General features: G+C 42.1%; 3 protein-coding genes and 1 pseudogene across 3 annotated transcripts in view; all 4 read right to left on the reverse strand.

Moving 5' to 3' along the window:
* The window catches only part of LOC114441101 (serine/threonine-protein phosphatase 2B catalytic subunit gamma isoform-like), a 34,285-nt gene extending 27,455 nt beyond the window's left edge, over positions 1–6,830 (reverse strand). The window contains exons 1-2 of the mRNA XM_028413879.1: positions 6,638–6,830; positions 2,358–2,529 (exon numbers count right to left, since the gene is read on the reverse strand). Coding sequence (XP_028269680.1) covers positions 2,358–2,529; positions 6,638–6,742 — 277 coding nt within the window. The 5' untranslated portion in view covers positions 6,743–6,830. The remainder of the gene's footprint in view (positions 1–2,357; positions 2,530–6,637) is intronic.
* Positions 6,831–7,853: 1,023 nt separating this feature from the next.
* LOC114440769 (ATP-binding cassette sub-family B member 9-like) lies at positions 7,854–13,926 on the reverse strand. The gene is made up of 11 exons (XM_028413251.1): positions 12,556–13,926; positions 11,565–11,679; positions 11,356–11,486; positions 11,066–11,271; positions 10,759–10,956; positions 10,543–10,671; positions 10,276–10,464; positions 9,513–9,686; positions 8,986–9,145; positions 8,760–8,896; positions 7,854–8,660 (listed from the first exon to the last, which is right to left on the reverse strand). Exons 1-11 carry the CDS (start codon positions 13,238–13,240, stop codon positions 8,349–8,351), a joined length of 2,436 nt encoding a protein of 811 aa, XP_028269052.1. The 5' UTR covers positions 13,241–13,926; the 3' UTR covers positions 7,854–8,348.
* A 4,016-nt stretch (positions 13,927–17,942) lies between these two features.
* Positions 17,943–20,970, reverse strand: LOC114440774 (phosphatidylinositol 4-phosphate 5-kinase-like protein 1). The gene is made up of 10 exons (XM_028413255.1): positions 20,842–20,970; positions 20,056–20,246; positions 19,926–19,976; positions 19,674–19,828; positions 19,458–19,582; positions 19,208–19,239; positions 19,073–19,128; positions 18,892–19,004; positions 18,615–18,777; positions 17,943–18,201 (listed from the first exon to the last, which is right to left on the reverse strand). Exons 2-10 carry the CDS (start codon positions 20,242–20,244, stop codon positions 17,943–17,945), a joined length of 1,143 nt encoding a protein of 380 aa, XP_028269056.1. The 5' UTR covers positions 20,245–20,246; positions 20,842–20,970.
* Positions 20,971–22,294: 1,324 nt separating this feature from the next.
* On the reverse strand, positions 22,295–25,854 carry LOC114441102 (Golgi-associated plant pathogenesis-related protein 1-like; annotated as a pseudogene).
* Positions 25,855–26,057: the final 203 nt, after the last annotated feature.

The raw sequence follows: 26,057 nt of genomic DNA on the forward strand, positions 1-26,057 counted from the left end.
ATGTCTCTCTTGTAATAAGAACCACATTTAAAAGACAACCTGCATATTAGGGATGCTGGCCAGCTTGCAGAACTGGCCAGTACAGTTTGGCTTAGCTTGTCAGAGCCAATAAGAGTTAGATAAGCAAAGACATGACACACACAAGCTGACTGACACAAAAGAACACCTAAGCATTAATGAGTATCTGTATCCGTCAGCAAGTGGCAGCATTTGAAAATGCTTGAAGTTATCCAAGTTTCACATGTGCATAGTCAAGATTCATAATCTTGGCCTGACTTTTATCTCTGAATTTTGGCACTAGATTCCAAAATCTTTGGCAGATTTTACTGACTGCAGTTTAAACTGAATAAAAGGCCCGTATAAAGACAGGGGCTTCATGCTTGTCAAAGCCTTTTTGCAATGTAAACACCCATCTCCGTCTGTATCAATCCTTCTCCCATAACAAGGCAGACTCTCAGGCATATCAGCAGCACTCCTTCCAACACAAAGCTGTGATTCTCTGGCTGAGCAGAAAACATGCCGAGCACAACACACAGTCTGGGCCTGGAGATCATGAGACGGCCATTTAGTAAATGAGTCCACGTCAAACTCTGCTGTGAATCTGAGGGAGGGGGGGGGGGGGGGATTTTTGGCCTGCTTCGCCTCTCCCTGTCCAACCCTTCCAACTTCTCCGTCTGGCAGTCCCATCATCCACCACTCCCACTCCCTCATCCACTGTGGCCGTTTTAAAACAGCTTGCATGGCAGCACAATGGTCCACTGAGACACTGAGAGCTGTAATACTCAGAGAGTAGTGGATGGTGACTGTGGGGGGTTGGTTGGGGTGGCTGCCCTGCCATTTTGACCCACCAGAGCCTACTGGCCTACTGAACAGTGAAGGATATTACAGAGTGGAGGAAGGGGGGGAGAGAGCTGCTGGTGTGACTGTATGATGCAAATGACAATGCAACAAGCTACTTTACAGTGAATCTTTAATCTGGGTCAAACGGCTACATCTCTCTCAGCTCTCAGCATCGCTGTCCTTCCCCAGCTGCTCAACAACAAATCCACAACTAGGACGACGAGTGCATGGAAGGCGGGGGGTGGGGGGATACTGGTTAACCTACATTTGACAAAAGCCACTGCTTGCTGACAACAAACAAAACTGCAACATAAAGCAACGCCGCATTAATTTACCGAGTGAGTGAGAAGCCCTGTAAATGTAGGCAAGAGCTTGAAACATTTCAACAATGTTTCGGAGATTAAACATAAAAAATTCAAGTAATCGCAACAAGAAAATATTTCATTACAGCTAACATTTTGCAAAACCATCCTAAAATAGCTCTAACAATGTGTCAAAGCTCTCAGCGGCTGGATGCCTTGCAGGGATAGAAGAAAAAGTCAAAGTTTTTATCATCACAGCAGAGGAGTGAACGGCTGGCATGCTATTTTTAAGAGAGCTGCTTGGCAACCACCGCGTCAACAAGGTTGCAAATATCGTCACTCACACACAAAGAAGCGATGTGAAGGTGTGTCAGCGAGGTACATTATAGCTCTGTCAGGCTTTTAGGATCCCCACAGTGGAAATCTAAATCAGATCTGCAGTTGTTCATCCAGAACAGGGCTCAATTACGGCTACTGGAACAAGACAAACAGAGCTTCTGGTAACAGCGCTGCTGCACTGATCGATAGGAAGCATGGGAACTGGTCAAACAGGTCTTTTCAGTATGTGCTTACATGGAAAGAATAAATAATAAGGAAAAATTGTAACTGTTAAAGGAAAAAGGTTCACTCATTAAACTGCATCTAAAGTCTCTGCTGTGACTGTTAAAACGGCTAAAACCGAGCTGAAATGATGTCAATTCAATACTGTATACACACACCCAAAAATTTTTTTTTTAAATCGGAATTGTATCAAAGTATTTGAACTCTGCTCTAACGAACACCTACAGCTTTTTGACTGTTGGGAGGAGACTGCAGAAAAACTCTTTTTGAATGCACCTACAATATCATTAAATGAGTGGAAGGCAATAAACCTGCTGGCAGGTTGAAATCCAGTTACTGTTCAACTGACCTGAGCACTTGTATTCACATGTTCAGCCTAGGTGGCTGATAAGATGTGTTTGTAGCAGTTCTAAATTTGATCAAAGCCCCACGGAAGGTCCTCAGCTCCACACTAATTCACTGATTAAGTCACAAAAACTATTGTGATAAATAACTTTCTCTAACCCACTCCGACATTCTCTCCTCATACATTAGTGTCAGTTCTCAGTGACTTCATGGATAAAAGTGTTCACATTTCTTAAGGGCTGGCTAGCATTAAAAATTTAACACCTAGTGATATAAACTGATCAATAAAAAATGTTTCCAAGTCTGTACCTAGGGTGGACTTGCGAAGCTGATAGGTTTCGAAGTCATCCTGAAGAGAGCTATAGCGTTTGGTAAGCTGCCCCTTCTTGTGCTCCAGCCTGGGCTGCAGGGCGAGGTTTTCCTCGGCCAGGGTTCGGTTATTGACCAGCGTCCTCTCCTTGCTCTGCTGGACCTCTTGCATCTACAAAATACAACAAAAACATGTCAGCAAAGACAAGAAAGGCTGTCAGATAAAACTATATTTAGCATTTGCTGCAAGTAAGAAATAAAAAGAAGGAAAAAGTAATAACTATAAATCATTACACTTAAACAATCGGCTTAACTCCCACAAACCTCTGCATGCATTTAAAGGGAGATATCTGGGATACAAATGTGTCATAAAATCTGTACCTTTATTTGACATGCCAACAGAAGAACTCACAGCAGGAGGAGCTTATCATCAACAATGTCAACAACAGAGGCACAATGCAAATATATACCGCAAGTTCCACTGAAACAGATCTAGAAACAATCTAGATGAAGTATCTGTAGTTCTGCAGATCCTGAACACAAAGCGTGTGTGCCAATCTGATTTAAAAAAATGGTATTAATAATTTGTGTCTTTGGGATGTACATTTTCTAAAAGTGTTCTTAAACACAGATGGTGTGTTGTCGCTACCTGTTGTGCTACCTTTCTTAGAACAACTCAAACCCAAAATGTAACAAGTTACATCTACTTAACACGAACTAGTTGCCCAAACACACACACACACTGAGAGGCAGCTTGTAACACTACTGACTGACAAAGCTGTAATGGCTTCCATGTTTGAGTGATTTTGCATTCATAGCAGGAAAACCACAAGTATACCTAGTAATGGTAATTATAGCAGCATTCCATTCAGGTGTACCGGCTGACTCTCGCTGTGTGATTCTGTGGTAAGCACTCAGGAATTTTCCAGTTATGCTCTATTTACATCATATTGTTCAGTGCATGATTACAAGGAGCCAATTTGGAAAAAAAAGTCTGGATGTCAGAAATTTCTAGCAGCAGAAGTGAAGGCATCAATCGAAAGCAAAACTGACTGTGTAGCCTCACTAACTGGTATTTGCATTTAAGCAAAATCCAGTTTAAAAAAATCCAATATAAACTAACAATTCCTTTCAACATGACATAATTTGCCTCAATTATATTAAGACTCATTACATGGAATAATCAGAAGCCAAGGTATCACATGTCTTTGTTTCAGGCATGTGCTAACTGACCTGCAATAACCCTGAGAGGCACCATACCAGATACTTTTTCCAAGATTTCCTCTAAAACAGCTTTTAAAGGACGAGCCGTCCTCCATGTGAAGCCCTTTTAAAATGTGACCAAACATGATAAAGACAAGTGGGAAAGCCAGAATGTGAACAGTGGAGGATGCTGCTTCTCAAATGACTCATTTCACACTTCGAGCCAACATGTTGTATGTGCAAACATAACCAGGGCTGGCCGAGAAGACGTAGGAAAACTCTAAAAATACACTCTTGTTTCTAAAAATCGACCATAAGCCTCATTTAGAGAAAACAACATTTCAGGAAAAGCAGCTAAATCTATCCATTACTACTTCATGTGCACCATCACATCCTGAGGTGACCGGCCCACTCATTCATCGGGGCAGACTTTTAAATAGCATCTATAACTACAGGCTTGTTCTGTCTAACCAAACACATAATTGTTTGCTGGGGGGGAAAGGCCCCTCATCACGTTCCCCTTTCCATAAAAGCTAAAATAATCACAGATTATTTCAGAGGTTGCCCTGGATGGACCACAGACCTGAATTTTTTGGGAGCTGGTGTAACAACCTACAACTGAATACAAGCTGTGATAAAAACACTACCGTACTCACAAAAACCTTTCAAATTGGAAGCATATTTAATGACTCTTCTGCTCAAATGGCAGTTACATTTCCTCCTCCCTTTTATTCCTTATTCCTGTTACCACATAAAAATGTTTTTGCAGTCATTACAAAAGTGAAACAGAATGATGAACTCTGGCTGCAGAACCAGGTCTGCTTCTCATACGTCCACACTCTTGGTCACAAAATTCTAAATTTCTCTATACATTTGTTTTAAACATCTATCTTGGCAGCAATAACTGGTTCGCAAGAGCTCAAGAGGGGAACCATCCACCACCAAAAAACAGCCCATTAGCGAGGGTCTCTAAAAGAAGCTAGGCTACGTCAAAGTATAGCATAGAAAGCTGGTCTCTAACGCAAGCTCTTAACAGCGTACATACTTAAACACACAAATGGCTTTAAGTATCTGCAGGTACTTGTAAATAAAAACAGGACACACAAAATCTAAACAAATTAACAACAGCAGCATTTGCATTATTCAAAAGGCACCACATGTACTGCAGTCACTGTGTGTTTTGCGAGGTGAGCTGGCTGTTGCCTACAGGGAAGCTTATGTCTACCTCAGACAGAGGCGAGGGTTTTTGTCCACATACTGTTGTATGCACAGTTCCTCTCAGCACTATTGGGTTTCACTCAATGCCTCTTGACACCCACTGCTTTTGTTCCCATCCACTGTACTGTAAAGAGTGAATTTCTCAGACACTTCCACCTTTGGCTCAGGCATGTCTGTTCTTGGCAGATTGTCTTACATCACTCCCATAATCTTATGACTAACAAAGTCAACAACTGCTGTGTCATCACACCGAACAAGTCCCTCCCATCTCTGTAACCTGTGGGACCAGGAAAACGAAACCACAGAGACAATCAGACAGGGTGTGGATCAAAACCAGAACTAACAACACAAAAGGCCGACGCGCCGCGCGGCACTTATCCAAATGTCAAATAAAACCACACAATATACTTCTTCTCATGAACTGAAATAGATCGGGTACACCTATAATGACACACAGTAGGTTTATAGTGTTCTCCTGTCTGTCAATAGAGGCTATATTATCATCATGTTTTAGACAGTGAGTCCTCACTCTTGTGCAAAAATGAGCTTAAATTAGACTGCTGAAGTGAAAGTCACAGCACCATGACAACAGACAAGATAAATCCCCATGTCCCAACAATGTGTGTTTAATGTTTGTAATTACTGATCTGAGGTCCAAACTGCAGGGTAAGAAAAGAATGTGTGAAGTGTTTTCCTCAGGCTCTTACACTCAGTTAAAAATAAAAAGAAAGGGCACATGGTGGGAAAATTGTTCCAACAGCAGGGATCTGGTGGAGCTGATTCAGCAGGAGGACATGAGGGTAGATTAAAGGCCACAGTGGAATTGACTATTTTGGAAGGAGCAGCAGCAGCATGGCAAATAATCAGAAGCACAAATCCTGTATAAAATGCTAATCTGTTAGCCCTCCCTCTTGATATCCCAAATATCTGTCGCAGTAAAATCTTGCTAAGGGCTAGGGCTGGTAATGGTTCTGTGTGTGTGTGTGGAAAAAGTGAGGCTTATCAGCCGCTTATCACGACAAGGGCACACTTATGATACAGTGCTAAGAAGGTACACAATAATTGGGAACTGCTGACTCCTTCAGCAACTGGAGCATGGCCAGAGAGTCCAGATCCTAGTGGTCTGTGTGGAGAGGCAACTCCGAAAAGTGTCAATTTATGTAACTTTGCCAACTGTCTGATACACATGGCTGTTGTGGCAGAATTTAAGACCTCTCCTGTTTATGAGAATCTGGTGAATTTGACTTTATTACACTGAGCAATATTTGATCCAGAATCAATCTGTTTTGTTACAATATATTTTAGTTAACATAATTTAAAAGGCTAAGCGTGTTTAGTGCGGTTTCCGTGCCTCTTTCTACCTGTTCAACGGAAAAATGGCCTTAAATTAGCGAATATATGAGTGGGGTTTGGCGTGAGGTCCTGTCCCTGACAGTGTCGAAGCTAGGCCACTGCTTAACTAACATTTTTATTTCGAAAAATGGCTTAATGTTAGCATAACTACGTAACACACGCGTTACTCAATATAGACGAGCTCCTGTTGACTGAGGAAGTAGGGTGTTTGTCTGGGGAAACAATATCGCAAACTGGGAATCCTCGAGTGTTCAAACTTGAAACAATGCTCCGTCCCAAGGTTACAGACTTTAAACCCTATTCTGGCTTTCGGGACATTTAAGTTCACTTGACAACACACAGTTGTGTTTACATGCCAACAGCCTTTCGAAAAACCCATTTCCGTAAGTAAAACGTGCGTGTGTTGGGAAAACACAACAAAGGCTTGAGGAGGAAAAACACACAGTGACCGAGAAAAAGGAGTAAGTGGCTAACATTGGACTACAAAAGGAAATAGCTTAACATACCTCGTCCATCTCCTGAACCATTTTAGTGAGTTTTTCGTCGTCCTCCAGTAATTCGTTGAGCTGCGTCAGCGTGTAAGCGCTAAACTTGCTGGAAAAACTAGACATTTTAGCTGTGGTTGTCTGGTTCTGCTCGCCTGTGCTCCCTCTTCTCGCCTCTCAGATTGTGACAGCTGACCGAGCTTCCCTTACAGGAAGTAGAGGATACAGGCCCAGTGCGCCGTTCAAGTGCTGTCGGAAAATGTGCGCTCGTTAATCCTCACATCCTAGAGATCTACTCCGAGCACATTATGCGGATTTAATTGTCCGTACCTTTACGGGCTAAAATACGAACCAAATATAATAACAAGTATATGAAATAAGAAAATTTAGTATCTGTTAATATATTGTTAATGTAATTTAGGCCAAACCCCGTGCAATTTGAACTTATTTCATCTTATCTTATCTCATCTTTACTTAAAAACACTCAAATAAATAAATCTAAGGTAAATATGGATGGATGGATGGATGGATGCACATACTGGGTCACAGCGGATGTTTAGCAAATCATTATGGTGGGTCTATGGCCACCCATAAAAACCGATAGCGATTTTTCCTAGGACACCAAAAGGCAGCATATGACATTATTTCCTGAACCTCTGTACCCACACAAACAGCATCTGTTTGTAGTTTGATTGCCGTTGTTAGGCAATCAAACTATTGTTATTCACCCTTTCTTTTTCTTATTAGTTTGATCAACTTCAAGTTCTTTTCAAAAACGTATAATTTTTCAAATATTAAGCAATTTCGGTGTCATTTTTAACATGGGAGTCTATGAGAGAGCCCTTCAACGAGGGTCATCTGCCAAATGTATCTCCTCCTACAAATTTCACGCTACGGACTCCATTTTAGTCTTGAAACGCTCATTAGATGCTGCTCTATCAAACTTGTATTCAGAATTTTCTAATTCCGAATTGTTTCTGCACGCCAGGCTCTCAAAGTTGGAGTGGTTTTTGAGGTCTCCTCTGCTGTTACCATGGTGACAGGCTGACACACAGAGGCATACAAAGCTCTGAATTGCTCTGATTCTCCAGCAATTCAGAGCAATCCTTCACATCAGCATTCAAACTCAACTCAAACTTCATCAAACTTGCATTTTCCTCAGGAAATGCTCTTTTCTAGTTGCATATATTATTCATTTGCAGTAGTATGTTCAATAAATTTTCTGCAGAACCATTTATTGATTTATGTGTATTCTAACGATTGCAAATCTTTATTCATTTCATACCACCTCACTTTTCATTTGTACTCATTACCTCATGTGCAGGTGAAATTAGAAATGGTACAAGTGAGCAGCTTTAAAAAGAAACACCAAGCATTTCCAAACCTACCAGTGTGAAGACAACATAAATATAAATCCTAAGGAAGACTTCAACACAAACATTTTTATGGCTGAAACGAAAGGTATTATGAGGTATTAAAATTTCAAACATCCCCTAAATACATCTCCAGCAACATATTGTCTGTTTTTAAAGCTAACGTATCAAGTAGTAGCCATACTGGCTATTCATTCAAGTTTTATTTCCACTGGCAATTATTACCCTTTTTGATAAGCTGATATTTATGAATGTATTTTTAGCTTAAAACATTTCACTGTTAAACAGATCAAGACCCTAGTTTTCAGTGTAGTGCTTTGTGCTGTAAATGACACAATATTCAGCCCAAACATAGATTCTCAGTAGCGCACGTTGCACTCAGACTCGCTGTTGCTGCTGCTGCTTTGTCTTTTACGCTGACATCCTCCTTCAGACCTGAGGTTCTTGGGTGGGTTGAGGACCTCCGCTCCTGTCTCTATACCTAGGACCTGCCTCTGCACTAGCTTGCTGTAGAGCCCGCCGCTGGCCATCAGCTGACTGTGAGAGCCCTGCTCTGCTACGCAGCCCTTGTCGATCACAATGATGTTGTCTGCCTTCTCCACCGTGCTGAGCCGATGGGCGATCACCAACACCGTGTGCTCCTGCATGACGTTGTTCAGAGCCTGCTGAACCTGCAGTGGCATTCAAGGACAATCAAACACATGCTGTATCAATAATCATGTAATATTCAATGCTAAAATACATTTAGCCTAGATATAGAGTTTATTTACCGTGTGTTCACTTTCTGCATCCAAAGCACTGGTCGCCTCATCCAGGATAAGAACACGTGGGTTACGGATGAGTGCTCTTGCAATAGCAACCCTTTGCTTCTGGCCACCTGACAACTGTGTGCCCTTCTCTCCAACACCTTACAAAAAATACAAACAGGGTTACACCTGTTTTTCATCTTTTAGGCACCATTTAGACAAACCGTTTAGATTTAAATGTCATATTTACTTGTCTCATATCCTTTAGGGAGTGTGGTGATAAAATCATGAGCATTAGCCTTGGTCGCAGCCTGCACCACAGCTTCCTTTGCTACATCAGTCAGGCCATAAGTGATGTTCTCTTCAACTGTCCGGGCAAATAGCACAGGCTCTTGGCCCACAAGAGCCACCTGCAAATACAAAGTAACAAGTGGAAGGCTGTATTTGTGAGCAACAATGACTTCATTCTTCAAACAAGCCTTGAATTTGTATCAAAAGCCTGATGTATCATATTCCTCCATACCACAGAGGTCCATTGTTGTCCATAAAACCCATCACTGAGACACACTGTTGTGCTGAGTGGCTTTCATTAGATGCAACCTAAGTAGGGTTGTTTATTTCAAAGCAATCTTTAATTCCCCACCCTGCTGCCATGAATACTCAAAAGAGCGCCAAAGGTGTAACCCAAAGCTAAAAAACAGCCCTAAACAAATGAGCAACAGTCTGTAAAAACTAGTCCACTGTTGATGTGTGTATCCTATCCCGGAGGAAACTGACCTTGGAGTGGAGGTAGTCATGCTGGAAGGTATGAACAGGTTTTCCATCCAGCAGCACTTGGCCTTGCTGAGGACGGTAAAAATTTTCCAGGAGACTCACACAGGAGCTCTTTCCGCTGCCAGACGGTCCCACTAGGGCGGTCACCTCTCTGGGCCGCAGAGTAAATGACACTCCCTGAGAAAAGAAGCAATTCAGGCGGGGGGGTTTCTCCAAACGAAAACTAGAATTACACAGCTGTACACCTCAGACAAATACTGCTTGGTTGGATTTGCTGGTGTGTGCAAAACATCAGACCACATGTTAATAAGCCACATCATTTCCTGTTTACCCTCAGCTGATTTTGGTTTGCTAGCATCATCCACCATTCCTTCCATGGTTTTAAATTCTGTGGTTCCGTGTTTTATGGTCTGGCCTGTGTTTATATTTCAGTGGAAGTAAACCATAGACACAGCCATCACTGGCCACAATTTTATGAGACCAAAAGCTGTTTGACTGGTTTTTGCTTCAAATTTGAACAAAATTCCTTCAAGCAGATCATAAGTCACAAAAATGTGACCTTATAGGCTAATGATGTTTTGGGATTTATGGTGCCAATATACAACATGCAAGTTTTTTTTTCTCTAAATATGGTCATTAACTTATTTTATAAAGATTTTTTTTAAAAATGAGCACTTATTTTAGCTAACTGGTCCCCTCAGCAGTGCCATCTGGACTCAAATACAGATTTATTAATACTGTGGGAAAAGAAGAACACTCCACAAACCTTAAGAATATCAACCTCGGGTCGTGTCGGGTAAGCAAACGTGATGTCTTTAAATTCCACCAGACCACCGCATGTGTCTGGAGTCTCTGTGCCATCAGCAGGGTGTTTGGGTTTTCTGTCCAGATACTCAAAAACCTTCTCAGCAGCTCCAACCCCCTGCATAAGGCCCGTGTACACCGATGCAATGCTCTGTAACATAGACAAGAGTTACTTCATTGTTTTTACACATGTATAATACAATATAATACAATGGTGGTGATGGTATACCTCAAGACATTCTCCCAGCTCCAGCATGTATATGAAAAAAGATATCAAGGCACCACTGCTCATCTGACCTGTAACCACAAGGTGGCCTCCATAGTAGAGAATAGCAACCTCTAGAGCAAGTTCAGATATCTAAAGAAAAAAACACATAAATCTTACTGATGCACACATACAGATGTCGATAAAGTATTAGGTACAAAGGCAACCGCTGGTACCTACACAACTGGACCACATGTAGCAAGCATATGCCAGGGCTTGTTTTTTATTGAGCTGGAACATGGCTAAGAGCTTGGTATAATAGGACTCTGCCTCTCCGCTCTCATTGGCGAAGCTGCGTACTGTCCTCATTGCTGAGATGGTTTCTTCTGCAACTTTATTGGCTTCTGCAAGGGTTGTTTGCACCTCTTTGGTCAATTTCTGAAAAGATAGTTAGTTAAAATTAATTGTTAATTGTATTTACATTAACACTTCAGTGTATTCTTCTAATTTTATCAAACAAAAGCAACACTTAAAAGAAATGCTTTGCCTTATAGTATTCGCCGTAAAGTTTAGAGACGAGGGCGATGAAAGGGAATCCCATCACGGTCACCAGTGTGAGTTTCCAGGACATCCCAAACATGAAGATGAAGAAGCCGACGCCCTTCACGACGCTCCGCAGGAAGACATTGACATTCTGTGAGATGAGGTCGCTCACCTGAGTGGTGTCGGCTGACAGGCGTGAAAGGATGTCACCTGCAGGGCGGTACAGACATGAAAGGAGTCTGAAACAATGAGATGCAGATGCAGATGGAGGAAAGGCTGGGTGGAGTACATTACCTGTGTGGTTTTCATCAAAAAAGGCTATTTCCTGTCTCATCAGAGTTCTGAAGAGATGATTCCTGAGGCGGAGGTTTAATCTTGCAAAGGACAGGGTGAATACTCCTCCACGTACTCCAACTGCAAGTGAACTGAAGAAAAAAATACAACAGTTCATATTTACAGTTAAAATGAAACTGTAATCACAGAAACCTCCTGTAGATGCTCACCTGGCTAAGGCCAGTGCTGCCACTGTGATCACGGGCTTAGCAAAGTGCTCCAGGCTTTGGTGAACCACAATGCTGTCTATGGCCTTCCCATAGTAGTATGGAATAAAGGCTTCACCTGAAGGTACAAAGAGACACAAGGATACAGCATAACGTCAAGCCTGCAGAATATATGGTAGTGTTTACTAATTGTACATGGGATCATTGATGTTCAGATAGCTCTATGAAAAATCAAATATTAACCTGACATAGAGGCAATAAGTGTTGATTAGATCCATAACACCACACCCATCTGAGTCACAGCTCTGTGTGGTGTGTTGGATTGTATGTCTTGTTAAAAAAAAACCCTACAACTCTACAAAAGCATGCTGCAAAAGTCTTCCGCTCCGTCAATACAAGGCCACACCATTCTACAATTTATCTTTTGATAGGTCGATCAACTAGGGAACTGAGCTATATAAAGGCAATAGACTGGCATACATTTAGATGAGTTAATATGTAACATTTCCTTAATCTATAAATGTCCTAACCCTCTCTATACATGGCGTCAACTTCCTGGATCCAAGTTTCCCCTTGTGTGTCATGGTGAACGATAACAAAAAACCTAAGTCTTTGTTCCTATATCAGATGCTGGCTGAAACTTAAATGTGATGTAATCATAGAAATTGTCCAGCAGCACTCTGAATCCACTCAGCACACAATGTCACAACAGAGTAGACAGCAAGGTGTGTAATCTTTCATATAGACCAGTTTTTGGCATGCTACTTAGCTAGCTAACCAGCTGTACATACAGTATATTAAAGCATGCTAAATATTGGCAGTAGCCACAAAACTACACTTTCAGCCTGGCTCTACTTTCATTAACTGGCTCTGCTGGGATGTTGCACTTGATAAGAGAGAGATGTTATCAAGATTCAGAGATTTGCTATTAAGCAGTTGTAAACCTTTGTACATAGAGTAAAGAGAGAGACATCCATATGAATGGGGCACGTACACACTGCAGAGATGAGGAGGAAGAGGAAAGCTACAGAAAGCAGCCCAGCATCCTGTTTGCAGTAGGCCAGCAGGCGTCCTAGTGTAGCCCCAGAGCTGGTCTTTTCCGTCTCCTGCTTCTCTTCCTCTCCTTTCTTCTTCATCCTCTCACATCCCACCTCCTGCTCCTCCTCACCACCTGTCTCCACTAGCTTTTCAGTGTCCTCAGAGCCTCTTCCTCCTCCACTACTGCTGCGACTGCTCACCGAGTTGGACTCCTTCCCCAGCCACCTCCAGAGCAGTATGACACATAGTGAGGATCCACACGTCCAACATATCAGACTCAGGAGCCAAGGCTGGTGGGTGAGAGACTCCAGCTCAGTCAGCATCAGCAGCTTGGCCAGGGCATAAGTGATGGCAATCAGGCAGACAAGGATAATGAGGGTGGTTAACTTAGAAACCCTCGGTGGGCCATCCACCATGTTCCACGCCATTCCTATGGAGGCTCCAAGAAGGAGAGAAACTCTGAGTAACATAATCCCCCAGAGGTCCAAGACAGACTGGAGAATGTTGAAGTCCAGGACATCATTTCTGAAAATATCCAAGTGTGATCCGTGTATGTACAGGACAGTGGTGGTGACAACATCCAGTAGGACGTATAACATGGTGCAACTCACAGCTATTTTGAAACCCATACTGATTATCATATAGAGCACTAACAATAATGAAAATTGGCTTTTCAATATATTACTCTAAGAAGTTTGCAGCTCAATAATAATATTGGAGATTGATTTCAATTCAAAAATCAAACGCGGACATTTTCAGATTTTCATCAGAAATAATAATCTATTATTTACTAATAGTTTAGACTTTTATTTTTGAAGTTAACTTCCGGTCTTCTGCGGCTTGTAGCTACCACATGGAATAATAGGATAGTTCTGTAATGCTTACATAATATAAGTAAAATATATAATACTATCATGCCGTAAATGATTGTCAAGTAGGGTTGCAACCTCGGGTTAGCACGTATTGTACTACATCGTTAGTTAGCAAGGTAAATTAGCTGTTAGCAGCCATTGAGCTCGGCTGTGTTGCGGCAGGTTAGGTTACGAATGCTTCCATGTTTGTTTATTCCCTCAGTTTGTCGCCGGGTGTCCTCGGGAATATTAAACTGTCCCTGTCTCCGTCTCCGTTTACATTAAAACACCAATAATATTTTACTCGCTAAGAGAGTGACACTCATGTGTCAGGTTAGTTCGACTTAAGACCGGACAAGTGGACCTCTCAAAGATCGTCTACGTTACGAAGACGTCACACCAAGTATGGCTTTTGGAATAAGAGCCGCTGCGAACTCAGTCTGCGGCGGTTTTACTCCATAGAAAAAGTAACAGAGTGATAGCTCTTCCTTTGTATCCTCTCTGACGGACCACAGTTGTTGCGGAAGTGATCTGTGTACCTCCTCTCTGCAGGTACTCCAGGGAGTGTTCAAGAGCTGCGGGTTCAAAAGCCAACACAAGACGTTGTAAAGTGTAGCTGTAGCTAGCAAAACAGACCAAATGGTCATTATTTTTGTAAAAAAATGTCTTTAATGTATTACCAATACATTGTTCCAAAATTAAATATCTTAGCAATGTAAGTATTTGTTGTCTGATTTGATAAGTGTAGTGTGTCTTTACTACAAACTGTGGTTCAGTCACACAGTGATCATCGTTCTGTTCTCCCACGTTTTTTTTAAGCCAAAATAGTGCAAAATCAGCAGATAATATGTTTAATTTCAACTTCTGAACAATATGAAATTGCGTCCCGGTAAATATCTACTTATTAAATAGCAGATTGTGACATGTAAGGACTAAACACAAAGCCTACAGAATACCTTTTTTTAAAGGTATTTGCACCTCGAAAAACGATTGTATGACAAATAAGTTAACATCGTTTCATAGGAAATAACTGAGCTCAACATATGTAGGCCAGAGGTCACTGCAGCTTCTTTGGCCTGGGGATTCAGTTTTGATTCATCTGCAAGTGAAACATCACCCTGCAGGGCCTTCAGCTGTATGACGAAAGAAGCTATCGTCACACTTCATCAGCAACATCCGGCTTTCAGTCATCTGGCTGCTCGCGATGTGCAGTCATGTCTTCTCTATTCTATGACATTTTCCTCAGTGGACGTCAGACTCTGCCAAATCATACGCTAACTCAGTCTTCATGTCTTCTGAGCCGCCTTGCCCGGTGGTCAGCACCGTCTCAACAGGGAAAGACAAATACAAACTTTCTTTTACTTTCTTTGGCGACGGTGAATCTCCTGCAGCAAACAGGGGCTCTTCCATCTTGAATGTCATCTGGGGCCCATTGTGTGCCCTCCGTTTGGCGTTCTTCTTCTTCTCTTGTTTGTATGCAGTGTTCATGTTTGCTATAACCTGCAAGTAGACGCATACGCAAAATGCAAAAAATGATGTAACAAAGATCAAAAACAAGTATTGATCTTGTATCTTAAATAACTCATGCAGCTATATAACACTCAACCAAAGGGTGAACTGAAAAAACAACAGTTTAGTAAGACCAGCTGATCCAGATCAAACTCTGTAAGAATAGTGTTACTTGCGGCATGATATAAATGCCAATCAGTGTTTTCCACTGACTGCTGCAGACACAGGCTGATAGCAAATTAGTTGCATATTCACACTTACAGTGCAGACAGGAAATTAAAAGATAACATAAGCGGAAAGCAAGTAGCACTGCTGAAAGACAAAATCAGTATGGTCAATCTTCTTATCGAATTTGTCAGCGCTTTCAGCTTGCTACTGCCCCCAAGTGGCCAAAAGCATTAATTGAAAATCTTTGAATTCATTATTAACAAGTTCTGGATCAGTATTCTTTTTGCAAAAGGGTAAACTAACCAGTACCTATTTACACTAGTAAAATATTAATAAAACATGGTACTTACAAGCTGTTTAATAGAATTCTGTTGCTCCTGCATTATGGACATACACGTGGACGCCTTCTCCTTCGTGGAATACATATCCTGCTCTTCGTCAAAGTTTAACGGGCTCAGCGCATTCTAGATGAAGATAAATCATGTTTAATAAACATAAAAACAAATCTTTTTAATCCAGGTTTTTTCATGCAGACTTGCCTCGTGTGGTAAATTAGCTTTCCTGCTAAACATGAGAGAGTAAGGCGTGAATTTGGTCGTAGGGTTGGGGGAAGTCCTGAACAGAAACAGCACAGGGTCTAGAAAGTCGTCCCATTCTGCTTGCTTCTCCGTCACCATCTGCACGATGGCCTCCTTCAGCAGAGGGCTGGTACAGTCGTGGAGAGGGTTGAGCTGAAGCTGATCCAGAGGAGAGACCCTCTGCATGATGCCCCACCTTTCACACAACAGGTTTGTAACCTAGGAAACCAAAACTCATCAGCTCTGACACAACTCCTCCACTATACCTGATCATTTCAACATCATCATCATCAAAATCTCACCTCATCACAGAAGTCAGCATTCTGTGCACACGCTATTGTTTTAGGAGCTCCAAACCTGATAAACAGTTCAACCTCAGATTAAAACATAATGATTTACTGACTGACTTTTCACCTCACTGTGTGCCGTTTTTTTACCTGTATATGCATTTAGAGAGGCATCTCGCGACAGACAGAGCATCTGTTTTTTGAACTGGAAAAGCCTCTGGCCATTTACTGAAGTAATCAATGATGACTGTAAGGCTTTTGTTGCCTTGCTGCGTCTCTGGGAATGGCCCTGATGAAGAGAAAACACACAACAGATGTCAGATACCAGAAAAAACATTATCCTGCAGGACTTAGAGAAATCAAATGAAAGACCTATAATGTCAATCCCAACTATGTCCCACGGTGCATCCACTTTTATGGGCCGAACTGTCCTGGCAAGGTTTTTACTCCTCTCAGTGTGCTGACACGTATCGCAGACTTTAATCTGAAAAAAGTCATCACAAACATAATAACCCAATAGAATCAAAACACAAACACCAGTAGAAAAATGTATGTACCCAGTCCACTACATCCTTGATGATTCCCAGCCAGTAGTATTTGCTCTGGATCCTGTGGACGGTCTTCTTCTGGCCCAGGTGATGGCCGATGTCATTGAAGTGGCAGTCGAGAAAGATCTGCCTCTTCCTCTCAGTTTCTATCACCACCTCCCTCTTCTCCTCTTTCTTGGGTCCCACATAGTACAGTTTGCCATCTAAACACAGACCAGATGAAGGAAGCAGGCTGTGATCTCATACTGGAAAAACCAAAGCTTAGGGTGCTTTCTTGTTTGCTAAGAAGACAGACATGTAATTAACCAAAACCTTGTACTTTCCCATAATCCTGTGTGTGTTAACTAAGTAGGAATCAAGAGTGCGAAGAGGTTTTGATAAAGCTCAGAGACCCCATATGTCATCTTGTAAGTAAAGAGACCGTGATGCTGTAACAGTGCTTTAAAGGCAGCCTTACCGTCAATGATAAATTTCTGTGCGTATCTTTTCAGATTTTTCTTTCGCAAAGGATTCATCGTCTGAGGAAAACAGCCTTTAGCCACAAACATGTAAATGTCACCGAGTTTGTTGGAGCTGGACTCCACCACCTCCTCCTCGGCCACTTGCAACGACTCCACGCTCAGCATTTCAGACGTCCTTTCTACGCAGCGCCTCGATAAACATAAATATAATGTCTGTCAATCGGCAGCAACAGCTACCGCAAATAAAAACACAACAACAACACTGTACTTGCAGAATGAAAGTACAGGCAGCCTGCGAGTGTATTGGTCTTCTTCTTCTTCGCTTTCTTCTTCTTCTATGCTGTGTGTACGTAGATGGTATCCAATGTTTTGCATTTGCGCCCCCTTGTGGACAAAGCTGGGTACTGCCAGCCACCATAAACATAGGCTTTATGTAAAACCTCTGCCTTATCTCACCTCTCAACTTTTTACTCTTTGTGCTTTTCATTTGGCCTCGTGCCTTGAGCTTAATGTTAATAAGTAAATTAAACAAATAAATGATTTGGTTTGTTAAGTACATTTTGTGTGACAGAATGTGATCTGCAGAGTGTGTAACTGATGTAATGTTTCATCATAACAGTTAAGTCCTGTAGCAATTTTGAAAAAAAGGAAAAAAGAAAGAAAAAATGGTTATCATTGGAGGACAGTGTGCTTTCTTCAGAGAGCGAGAGAGGGTTTGAAACAGTCCTGACATCCGTCCTCTGGAGGTTTCAGTAATAACACGTTGGGACACCACCACTTTTTTTAACTCCTCCTCCATCATGGTTGGAGTTTAACATTCAAAGGATCACCTAATACAGTTTTATATATTTTGATTATACTGGCTGAAGAAAAAACTGTTAGTTCACATTCAACAGAGGGAAAAGAAAACATAGTGCACACATCTTCACAGATGCAGTCTGTCACTGAGTGTGGCCCTGTATCCACTGGCAGAACCTGTGTGAGTACTTGGTGGGGCTGACTGTGGAAAAGGACCTGCCTGGGTATCGAAGGCTTTTCGACAGACTCTCCAGTCTTTTCTTCCACCCATACATTGTAAAAATGTCAATAATACCCACAAAGTAGCGGCGATCCGGCCCGTCTATCACATGAACAGCGTTTTTGAAGTCAGGCAGCAGCCTGCGATGCTGCTTGTGGAATTCCTGCAGTTCTAAGTCTGTCCTGGTTTCTTGAAGGAGGATCCCTTCATCAGTGACTTTAAATGCTGCTTGTGGCAAACCTGACTCAAGGTCTGCATTACCTGGTACCACATCACCAGGGGTCTGTTCCAGTAACGGAATGCTGGAGGGGTCTGTCTCTGTGGGATGGTCACCCAAGTCCAGAGACCTACAGGGAGGTCCAAAAAGAATCCAAAGTTAGTGAGAAGCTTTTAAAGTTACTTTGCTTCATTTTTAGGTGGTCTGAACTTTTTCTAAACACCACTGTATGTTCTGCCTTGGACTCTGACAACTTCCAAAGCAAGTCTGTAGACACTGGATATCTGTCTCTGGTGCTTCCAGGCTTTAGCATCTTAAATGGCACACAGACATGACATGTGATTTCCCTGTGAATGTTCTGCGCAGTATAAAGCTTACTTTGTGGTGCGAATAACAAGGTTCGCCAGAGTGTGTTTCCGTTCTATTTCCTCCTTGTGTAGAGGTTGATGGGCCAGCAGGAGGCTATAGTCCAGCACGTTGAGCTCTCGAAGAAAGGCAGCATCCAGTTTCACTTGACTGGCAAACCAGGATTTATCTTGACCTACAGCAACCACAAAAAATTCTATTAAGTGTCCCTTTGCCCTTACCTCTATGGAGCATTGACATGTGTGTTCCTAGCTAGCATCACAGGTATGGAAGTAGGAGTGAAACGTACCCAATGAAATGCACTGGCCTCTGAAGTTATTGTCCTTCAGCACTTTTATCCTGTGTTTCTCTCCTGTGTCAGGGTCAGTCCATCTACCCACCTCACAGCCTTTAATATCATACCTGTGCAATCACATCAAATATATTACAACTCCACACACACTGACATAAACGTACTGTACACACAGCACCTAATGTTGATCCTCTCATCGGGGTAGAACACACTCTGCATCACGATGAAGTACTTCTGGAGAACAGACAGACACTGGACTGTAAGCACTGTGAGGATTTATTGGATAGATCGACGCACAGTGTTCATCAAATACCTTTATTTGATTGGAAATAATCCTGTGGACACCTGAAATGTGATTACATGATTATTCTGCATAGGACCACACATCCTTACAAGTAGCATCCATCTGACTGTAGAGTCTATGCTATGCTGTGTTGTAGCTCTCAGATGTTATGATGGCTTTAGCTTTGAATTGGTCCTTTCTGTGTATGTATAGTAAGAGAAAAAGCATGTTTAATCAAAGTTACAGTTAAGTACAGTGTTAGTCTGATAGGGAAACATACCTAAAAACCTGACCAACAGTGAATGAGGGTATTTCTCCAGATGGTCCATGTATGCATGCAGGTTGGAAAGAAGAAACCTGACCTCACGCCTGCTCTGCGTCTTTAGGAAGAACCGCTTATTATTCCTGAAACCAAGAACAGCAAGAATATTAGTAGAAGATGTTTAGGGATGAATTCAGTTAATGGAAGGTCACTGTGTAAGAAGGATTTACTGACGTGACAAAGAAGTTTGCCTTGCTCTTGGAATTGCTGACAAACTGAAGGTAGCAGCCATCTGAACAAAGACAATTCATGTATTCCTCCTCTTTGATGTCCAGCGAACGCCTCAGTTTAGCAAACACTGGTGCTGCGAATGTTTGCATCACAAAACCCTGAAGGACAAGGGTTAAAAATATGACAAAATAAAAGTATGATTCATCAAAGATTCCAAAATGGCAGCAACAATTTCTGATGGAAGTGAGCACTGACTTCATGAGCTTCAGTTTCCTCTTCCTTAAAATGTTCAGGTGAGAGTGTGTCCTGTGTGAAAGGGCCAGTGTTCATAAAGAGCTTTATGCAAAGTGTGTATCTAAGGTTGAAATTAGAAAGTTATTTTTACCTGGACCGGTGTGTCCATTGTAGCCTGAATGGAAGCATGTATGCCATCTTTCATCATGGAGGTCAGATGGTAGAATTCATGCTCTGGGGTGATTTCAAACATCCCCATCATCCCCCACTGCTGTCTCAGATGCAGCCATGTCCTTTGGCTGGTGGCTCCGGAGGTCCTGGTGGATTTTTTCGGTGCCATCTCTGACACCAGAAAGATAACGTTGAAAGTAAAGTAAGATGAATTACCAGAAGGTTTTACATGAATGTAATGCTGTCACTACATCTACAGTCAGTGCTTGGTATTGAATGATGATTTTCGGAGTAGTAATTGGACAAAGGATGGACCAGACATTCTATAAAAGTATTCTGACCACTTCCATTGTTGGACATTGTGGTATTGAAAGGACATTTTCCCCATATATCTGGACTCTGTTATAAATACCGTAGTTCCAATATGACCCATGAGAAGAGAGTCTGTTTGACAAACTTAGATTTCCAGTCCTGAAAAACTAAAAGTGTGTCCAGATTTGAAGAGTAAATAAGTGAAACATTCTTAAACAGTGTCATGAGGAGATGAAAATCCAAAGCATCTGTTTAAGAATGAACAAACTAAATATGAAACTATGCAAAAACCCATACCAGTACTTAATAATTCAAAATACAATGTCACCTCCAGGTTATCAATCTACTGGCTTCCCACCATGTGACTGAAAACTAAAAAGTACAGATCAAGTCTAGAACATATGTTGTCTTGATCCAAGCCGAGCCAAAGACACACGGTGAAAACACATTTTACCTGGATTCCTGTCCAGTAAGAAACACCAAATATTTCTTCCACTTTAGTTTGAAATGAGCCTCGGCTTTGTGCGTACTCTGCTGCCTCTCATTTGATCACCTGCTCCATTCCAAGCCTGTTAGACAAGCTGTGCAGGGTGCGCCACACAGACAAAAGTGTGGCAGACGTATCCTTTCACTTTCATTGATAAGGTGTAATATTTTCATGTTCATGAGAAACCCTCCTGCTGCACAGCTCACAGCTGGATGATGAGGAGCTGGATGAGTCACTGTAGATTTGCTAGAGGCCGTCTCACTCCTCTGCAGAGGAGGGTAATGCATCTCTAAGCAGTATGACCCGGCTGATTTCAAAGTGAGTATGTGCCAAACATTTGTGTTTCTTCACATAATTGTGATACCACCTATTGCACAAAAAGAGGAACTACAAGTAACTACACATGGATAATCAGATTGTTTATATCAGAAAAAAAATCATCCTGAAGTTTGCTGATGACACAGCTGTGGTGGGCCTACATGGACTTCAAGCTCCCTGTCAGGATGCTCAGGAACTTTTACACATGCACCTTAGAGAGCATCCTATCAGGCAACATCACAATCTGGATGGGGAACTGCACCAAGCAGGACTTTCTGGCACTCAGGCAGGTGGTCCGCTTGGCTGAGCGTATCATCAGAACCACGCTCCCAAACCTGCAGGACATTTACAAACAGAGGAGCAGATCCAGGGCCAGAAAAATCATCAAAGAGCCCGGCCACTGCTGCTGCCTTCTGAAGGCCAACACACAGAGGATGTGGAGGAGCTTCTTCCCTGAGGCCATCTGCATCCTAACAAAGACTAAGGACAACAAGAAACTGATGCACAGCCACACTTTAACTCTTACACTGGTTCACTTTAGACAACCAACTGCACTTTAACTGAATCAGGCAGGCTCGACCTTGTCTAGGTCACTTTGAATTGTCTTCTTTACTTTGTTTACTGCTCTTATTGTCTTGTAAGTGCACATATACTGCTTACACAAACATTTCACAGTGCATTGTGTATGTGACAAATACCAGAGCTAATTCAATTTAATTGATTGAACTCCAACTTCTTAACAGGCAGACTGTTGTGTTAGGCTGCCATCTAGTGGCAGTATCTGCCATAATCAATTGACAAGTACAGCACCAACATCATGGCAGCAGTATGTAGTGACAGCAGCAGGTAAGATAATGTTGTGGAGAAGACAAAGAAATTAATAAAAAATAACTATATTGATAGCAATTATCATGTATGCGAATGTTTCTTTCACTGACAACACCTATGAGCTCAGTTTACCACCTAAAATAAAAAAGCTTTTAACTCTAAATGTTCCGTAACATACTGTATATATAACAAGAATTCCACATACAAGGTACAGTGTAACCAGCAAACAGAATCTTTTATTTATTTATTCATCTTTTTTTACAACCATAGCCCTGGACAGTCCGGTTCATCTACAGCAGTGTGTGCAGGTGTTTTCCTTGCTGGAAGAGCTGCCTCCTCGAGCCATCGTCTCACTTCCAGCTGTGAAATGCACCACTTTTACACTGGAAAGAAACAGTAAACAGTGGTGAGGCATGCAGGCGTTCATTTGATGAAACAAAGGCATGAGAGGCATGACTTAGTGGACAAGGATGAGTAAAAGTCATGTCAGCTGCTAATACCATGCATGCAGTAGTTTGGGGTGTGTCAAAGTTACAGTTGACAATATGCAGTGTCAATGAATGACCACTTACCCATGTTCCTAGCCTTAGCCATCACCATTACAGTCTCCAATCATCACTTTAGCTAACCTTGTTAGGACATCCCATGATTTTGTTTCCCCTTTAAATCTATATACAATCATTTTCAAACCTGCAGCCGACCTTCAAAGTAGAGACCTCTATGTAACATCTAAACATGTATTGCATTCATTCACATACATCAGTACAATATGCAAATCTATAATAACAGGTTACCTTTGGGGAGGACATTTTTCTCAAATAATCCTGGTTTGGAGCCGTTGCCAGCTGGTCGGTAATGCCCAACTACATAGGCCATGCTGCCACTAGTGGCCACGCCAACACCACAGGTTTCCACACAACCTGAGTGAAATGACCTGCAGGAAGAAACACAGAACAGTAAACTCTATAGAAACCAAAACGAGAGGGTGGGGCAGCGAATTCTTTGTTTTTTTAATAACATTTGTGGTTCTTGATGTTGGTGGGTTGAGTATTACCAGATTTTCCATCGGATCCAGGTTTGCAAAAATTGTATTCCTTGACCTCACTGTACCATGCATCTATAACTTCTCTCCATCTTTAGTGTTACTGTGTCCCAGGATGCCTGTAGCCAGCAGCTGGTCGGCCCACTTCTGAGCCGATCTATTCAACTCTTCATTGTACTTCATCGGTGGTGCACTATGCTTCGCCCCGTAGGAGTTGTGGGTGTTCAAGAATTCTGTCTTAAATCTCTGACCTGCACAAAATAAAAAAAACATTGGGTTCAGAGATGAGTAGTGCTGAAGCAGCCCTAAAGCTGTGTAGACAGGAAGCATCATGCCCCATTACCCTGGAGCACAGAGAGTACTTATTGTACTTACTTGGCATTGCTTCTGAGGTTATGGAGGCTGGAATGAAGTAAGAGCAGTGTTTAAAAAAGAATCAACACTAAATGATCATGTTGTGACAGAGCAGCACTCTGTGGTGAACTCGCCTGGTTCAGTGTCAGGAAGAATATCCTGTGAAGATCCAGTTCGTCAGCTGGCTTGAAGCTCATATTTATGTACAATAGCCAGACCTCTCCCACCTCATCATGTGGGAGGAGACAACCTCTTGCCTGTAGTTTTCCTTTTTTGTTTCTTTTTTTTGTTCATTGTGCCAGTTGTTTACTTTGAAGAAGATCATTTTAAATAAGTGGGATTGATCTGTTGGTCTTTAGAGCTGGAATGAAGAACATTAATGTTTGTTTGCTTAGAGAAACTGGATTCTTCTATGTTCACCATTGGAGTTACTACATTTAAGGTTTTGACATTTAGAAGAAATAATATTTATATCATTAACGCACCCACTGGTACAGACATGAAGCTAAAGCAGGTGTGCATAAAACTGCAGTGCCTCAAGCGGCCACTTGAGGCTGACACTGTGTAAAGATACCAATTGTGCCAATCATAAGTGAGGATGTGTTGTTTGATTACTCCATCACAACCAAGATGCTAACCATCGAACCCTCCATCCCTAAGAATCAATAAAGGGGTCTTCAGAAATCTGGTGTGTACAACACACAACATACAGTATTTCCATAAACCAACATATAGACAGAAAAGTCTTATTAATATACGGTGTTTGCACATCTGCTTTCAAATTACATAGAATGATACTGTCTCACAGTCTCTCAGTGCAGGATCATCAAGCTGCATGTTCCCACACGGCTGTTAGGTCTGTATTCACTGCGAGTCTTTGGTCTCAAAACCTGCACCTTTTTGTGATGCTGTCTGTGCTGTGGGCAAGGATGCAACCTGTCATCATGAGCCATCTATAAGGAAATATTTCCTTTGTTTAAACTCTGACAACAGCCTGGAGGGGGCTGTCATATACCACTGAAAGATGGAGAGGAGCTGTGTGAGAGCCATCGCATGATTGCTGCTATTACTGTGTGTGAATCTGCCTCTAAAATTGACCACATCTTTAGTGTCAGCTGGTGCTTTATAAATGTTAAATGGACCAATAGAAAAATGAATAAAATAGAAATATTTGTGGCTAAAGCCAACATTTATTTCTCAAGTCACAACAGTCCTCGAAAGATTTCAGACAGATCTCCAAGCACAGACTCATCCTCTAATACATTAAACACACCATGAACCATGCACAGTTCATTCATATGTTGTTTATCAAGGCTCAAAGTGTCAAAGTGACAGTTGCTCTCTGTGAACATAAATTTTTACAGTCTTTCTGAAGAAATGCTATCACCACACACACCAGACTGTTGAGAAACGGGGTATAACTTGTGTATGAACAACATCAAGTCTATAAAAACACACAAACGTGTGAGGCATTGCCCAACTTGCTGCTGTGCAAATGTCCTGAAGTGACACTGCCATGAATAAGGCCCATGATGAGGCCATGCTTCTGGTAGAGTAGGCTCTCACTCCCAGAGGAGGCTGAGAGCCCTTACACTTGTAAGCAACCGAAATGGCCTCTACAATCCAGTCTGAGAGGACAATGGCTTACCCTTATGAGGAGTGGATCAGGAAACAAACAACTGATTGGTTCTCCTAAACTCAGCCGTTCTATCAACATACACCCCCAGAGCCTGAACAGGGCACAGGGTGTGAAGTCGCTTGTCTTCCTCTGAGGAGAACGGAGAAGGATGAAGGGCCAAATACTCCAAAGTTGGGCATCTGTAAGAAGACTCCATGACTTTAGGCACAAATAGGTGTGTCACTGCAGCTGCACTGCTCACAGCATGGACGAGGAGCTTGATATGTCACTGTAGAGTTACTAGAGGCCTTCTGAGGACAGCTTCAGACACCTTGGAGTCAGTCTCTCAGGATCTGACATCTCACATCAACTCCCTGGTGAAGAAGGCCCACCAGCATCTTTTTCACAGACCTGAGGGACTTCAAGCTCCCTGTCAGGATGCTCAGGAATCTTTACACATGCACCTTAGAGAGCATCCTGTCAGGGTATGTGTCAAACATTTGTGTTTCTTCACATAATTGTGATACCACCTATTGCACAAAAAGAGGAACTACAAGTGACTACATAAAAAAAAAAACTGTGGTGGGTGGGTCTGATCTCAAGTGATGACGAGAGGGCCTACATGGACTTCAAGCTCCCTGTCAGGATGCTCAGGAACTTTTACACATGCACCTTAGAGAGCATCCTATCAGGCAACATCACAATCTGGATGGGGAACTGCACCAAGCAGGACTTTCTGGCGCTCAGGAGGGTAGTCTACTCGGCTGAGCGTATCATCAGAACCACCAACCACCAGCTTCTTCCCTGAGGCCATATGCATCCTAACAAAGACTAGGGACACCAAGAAACTGATGCACAACCACACATATATATTTAACTGAATCAGACAGGCTCAACCTTGTCTAGGTCACTTTGAATTGTCTTTTTTACTGTGTTTACTGCTCTTATTGTCTTGTATGTGCACATATGCCGGGTACACAAACATTTCACAGTGCATTGTACTATGTACAACTGTGTATGTGA

This window comes from Parambassis ranga, chromosome 9 (genome assembly GCF_900634625.1).
Source record: "Parambassis ranga chromosome 9, fParRan2.1, whole genome shotgun sequence".
In the NCBI taxonomy this organism is placed as follows: Eukaryota; Metazoa; Chordata; class Actinopteri; family Ambassidae; genus Parambassis; species Parambassis ranga.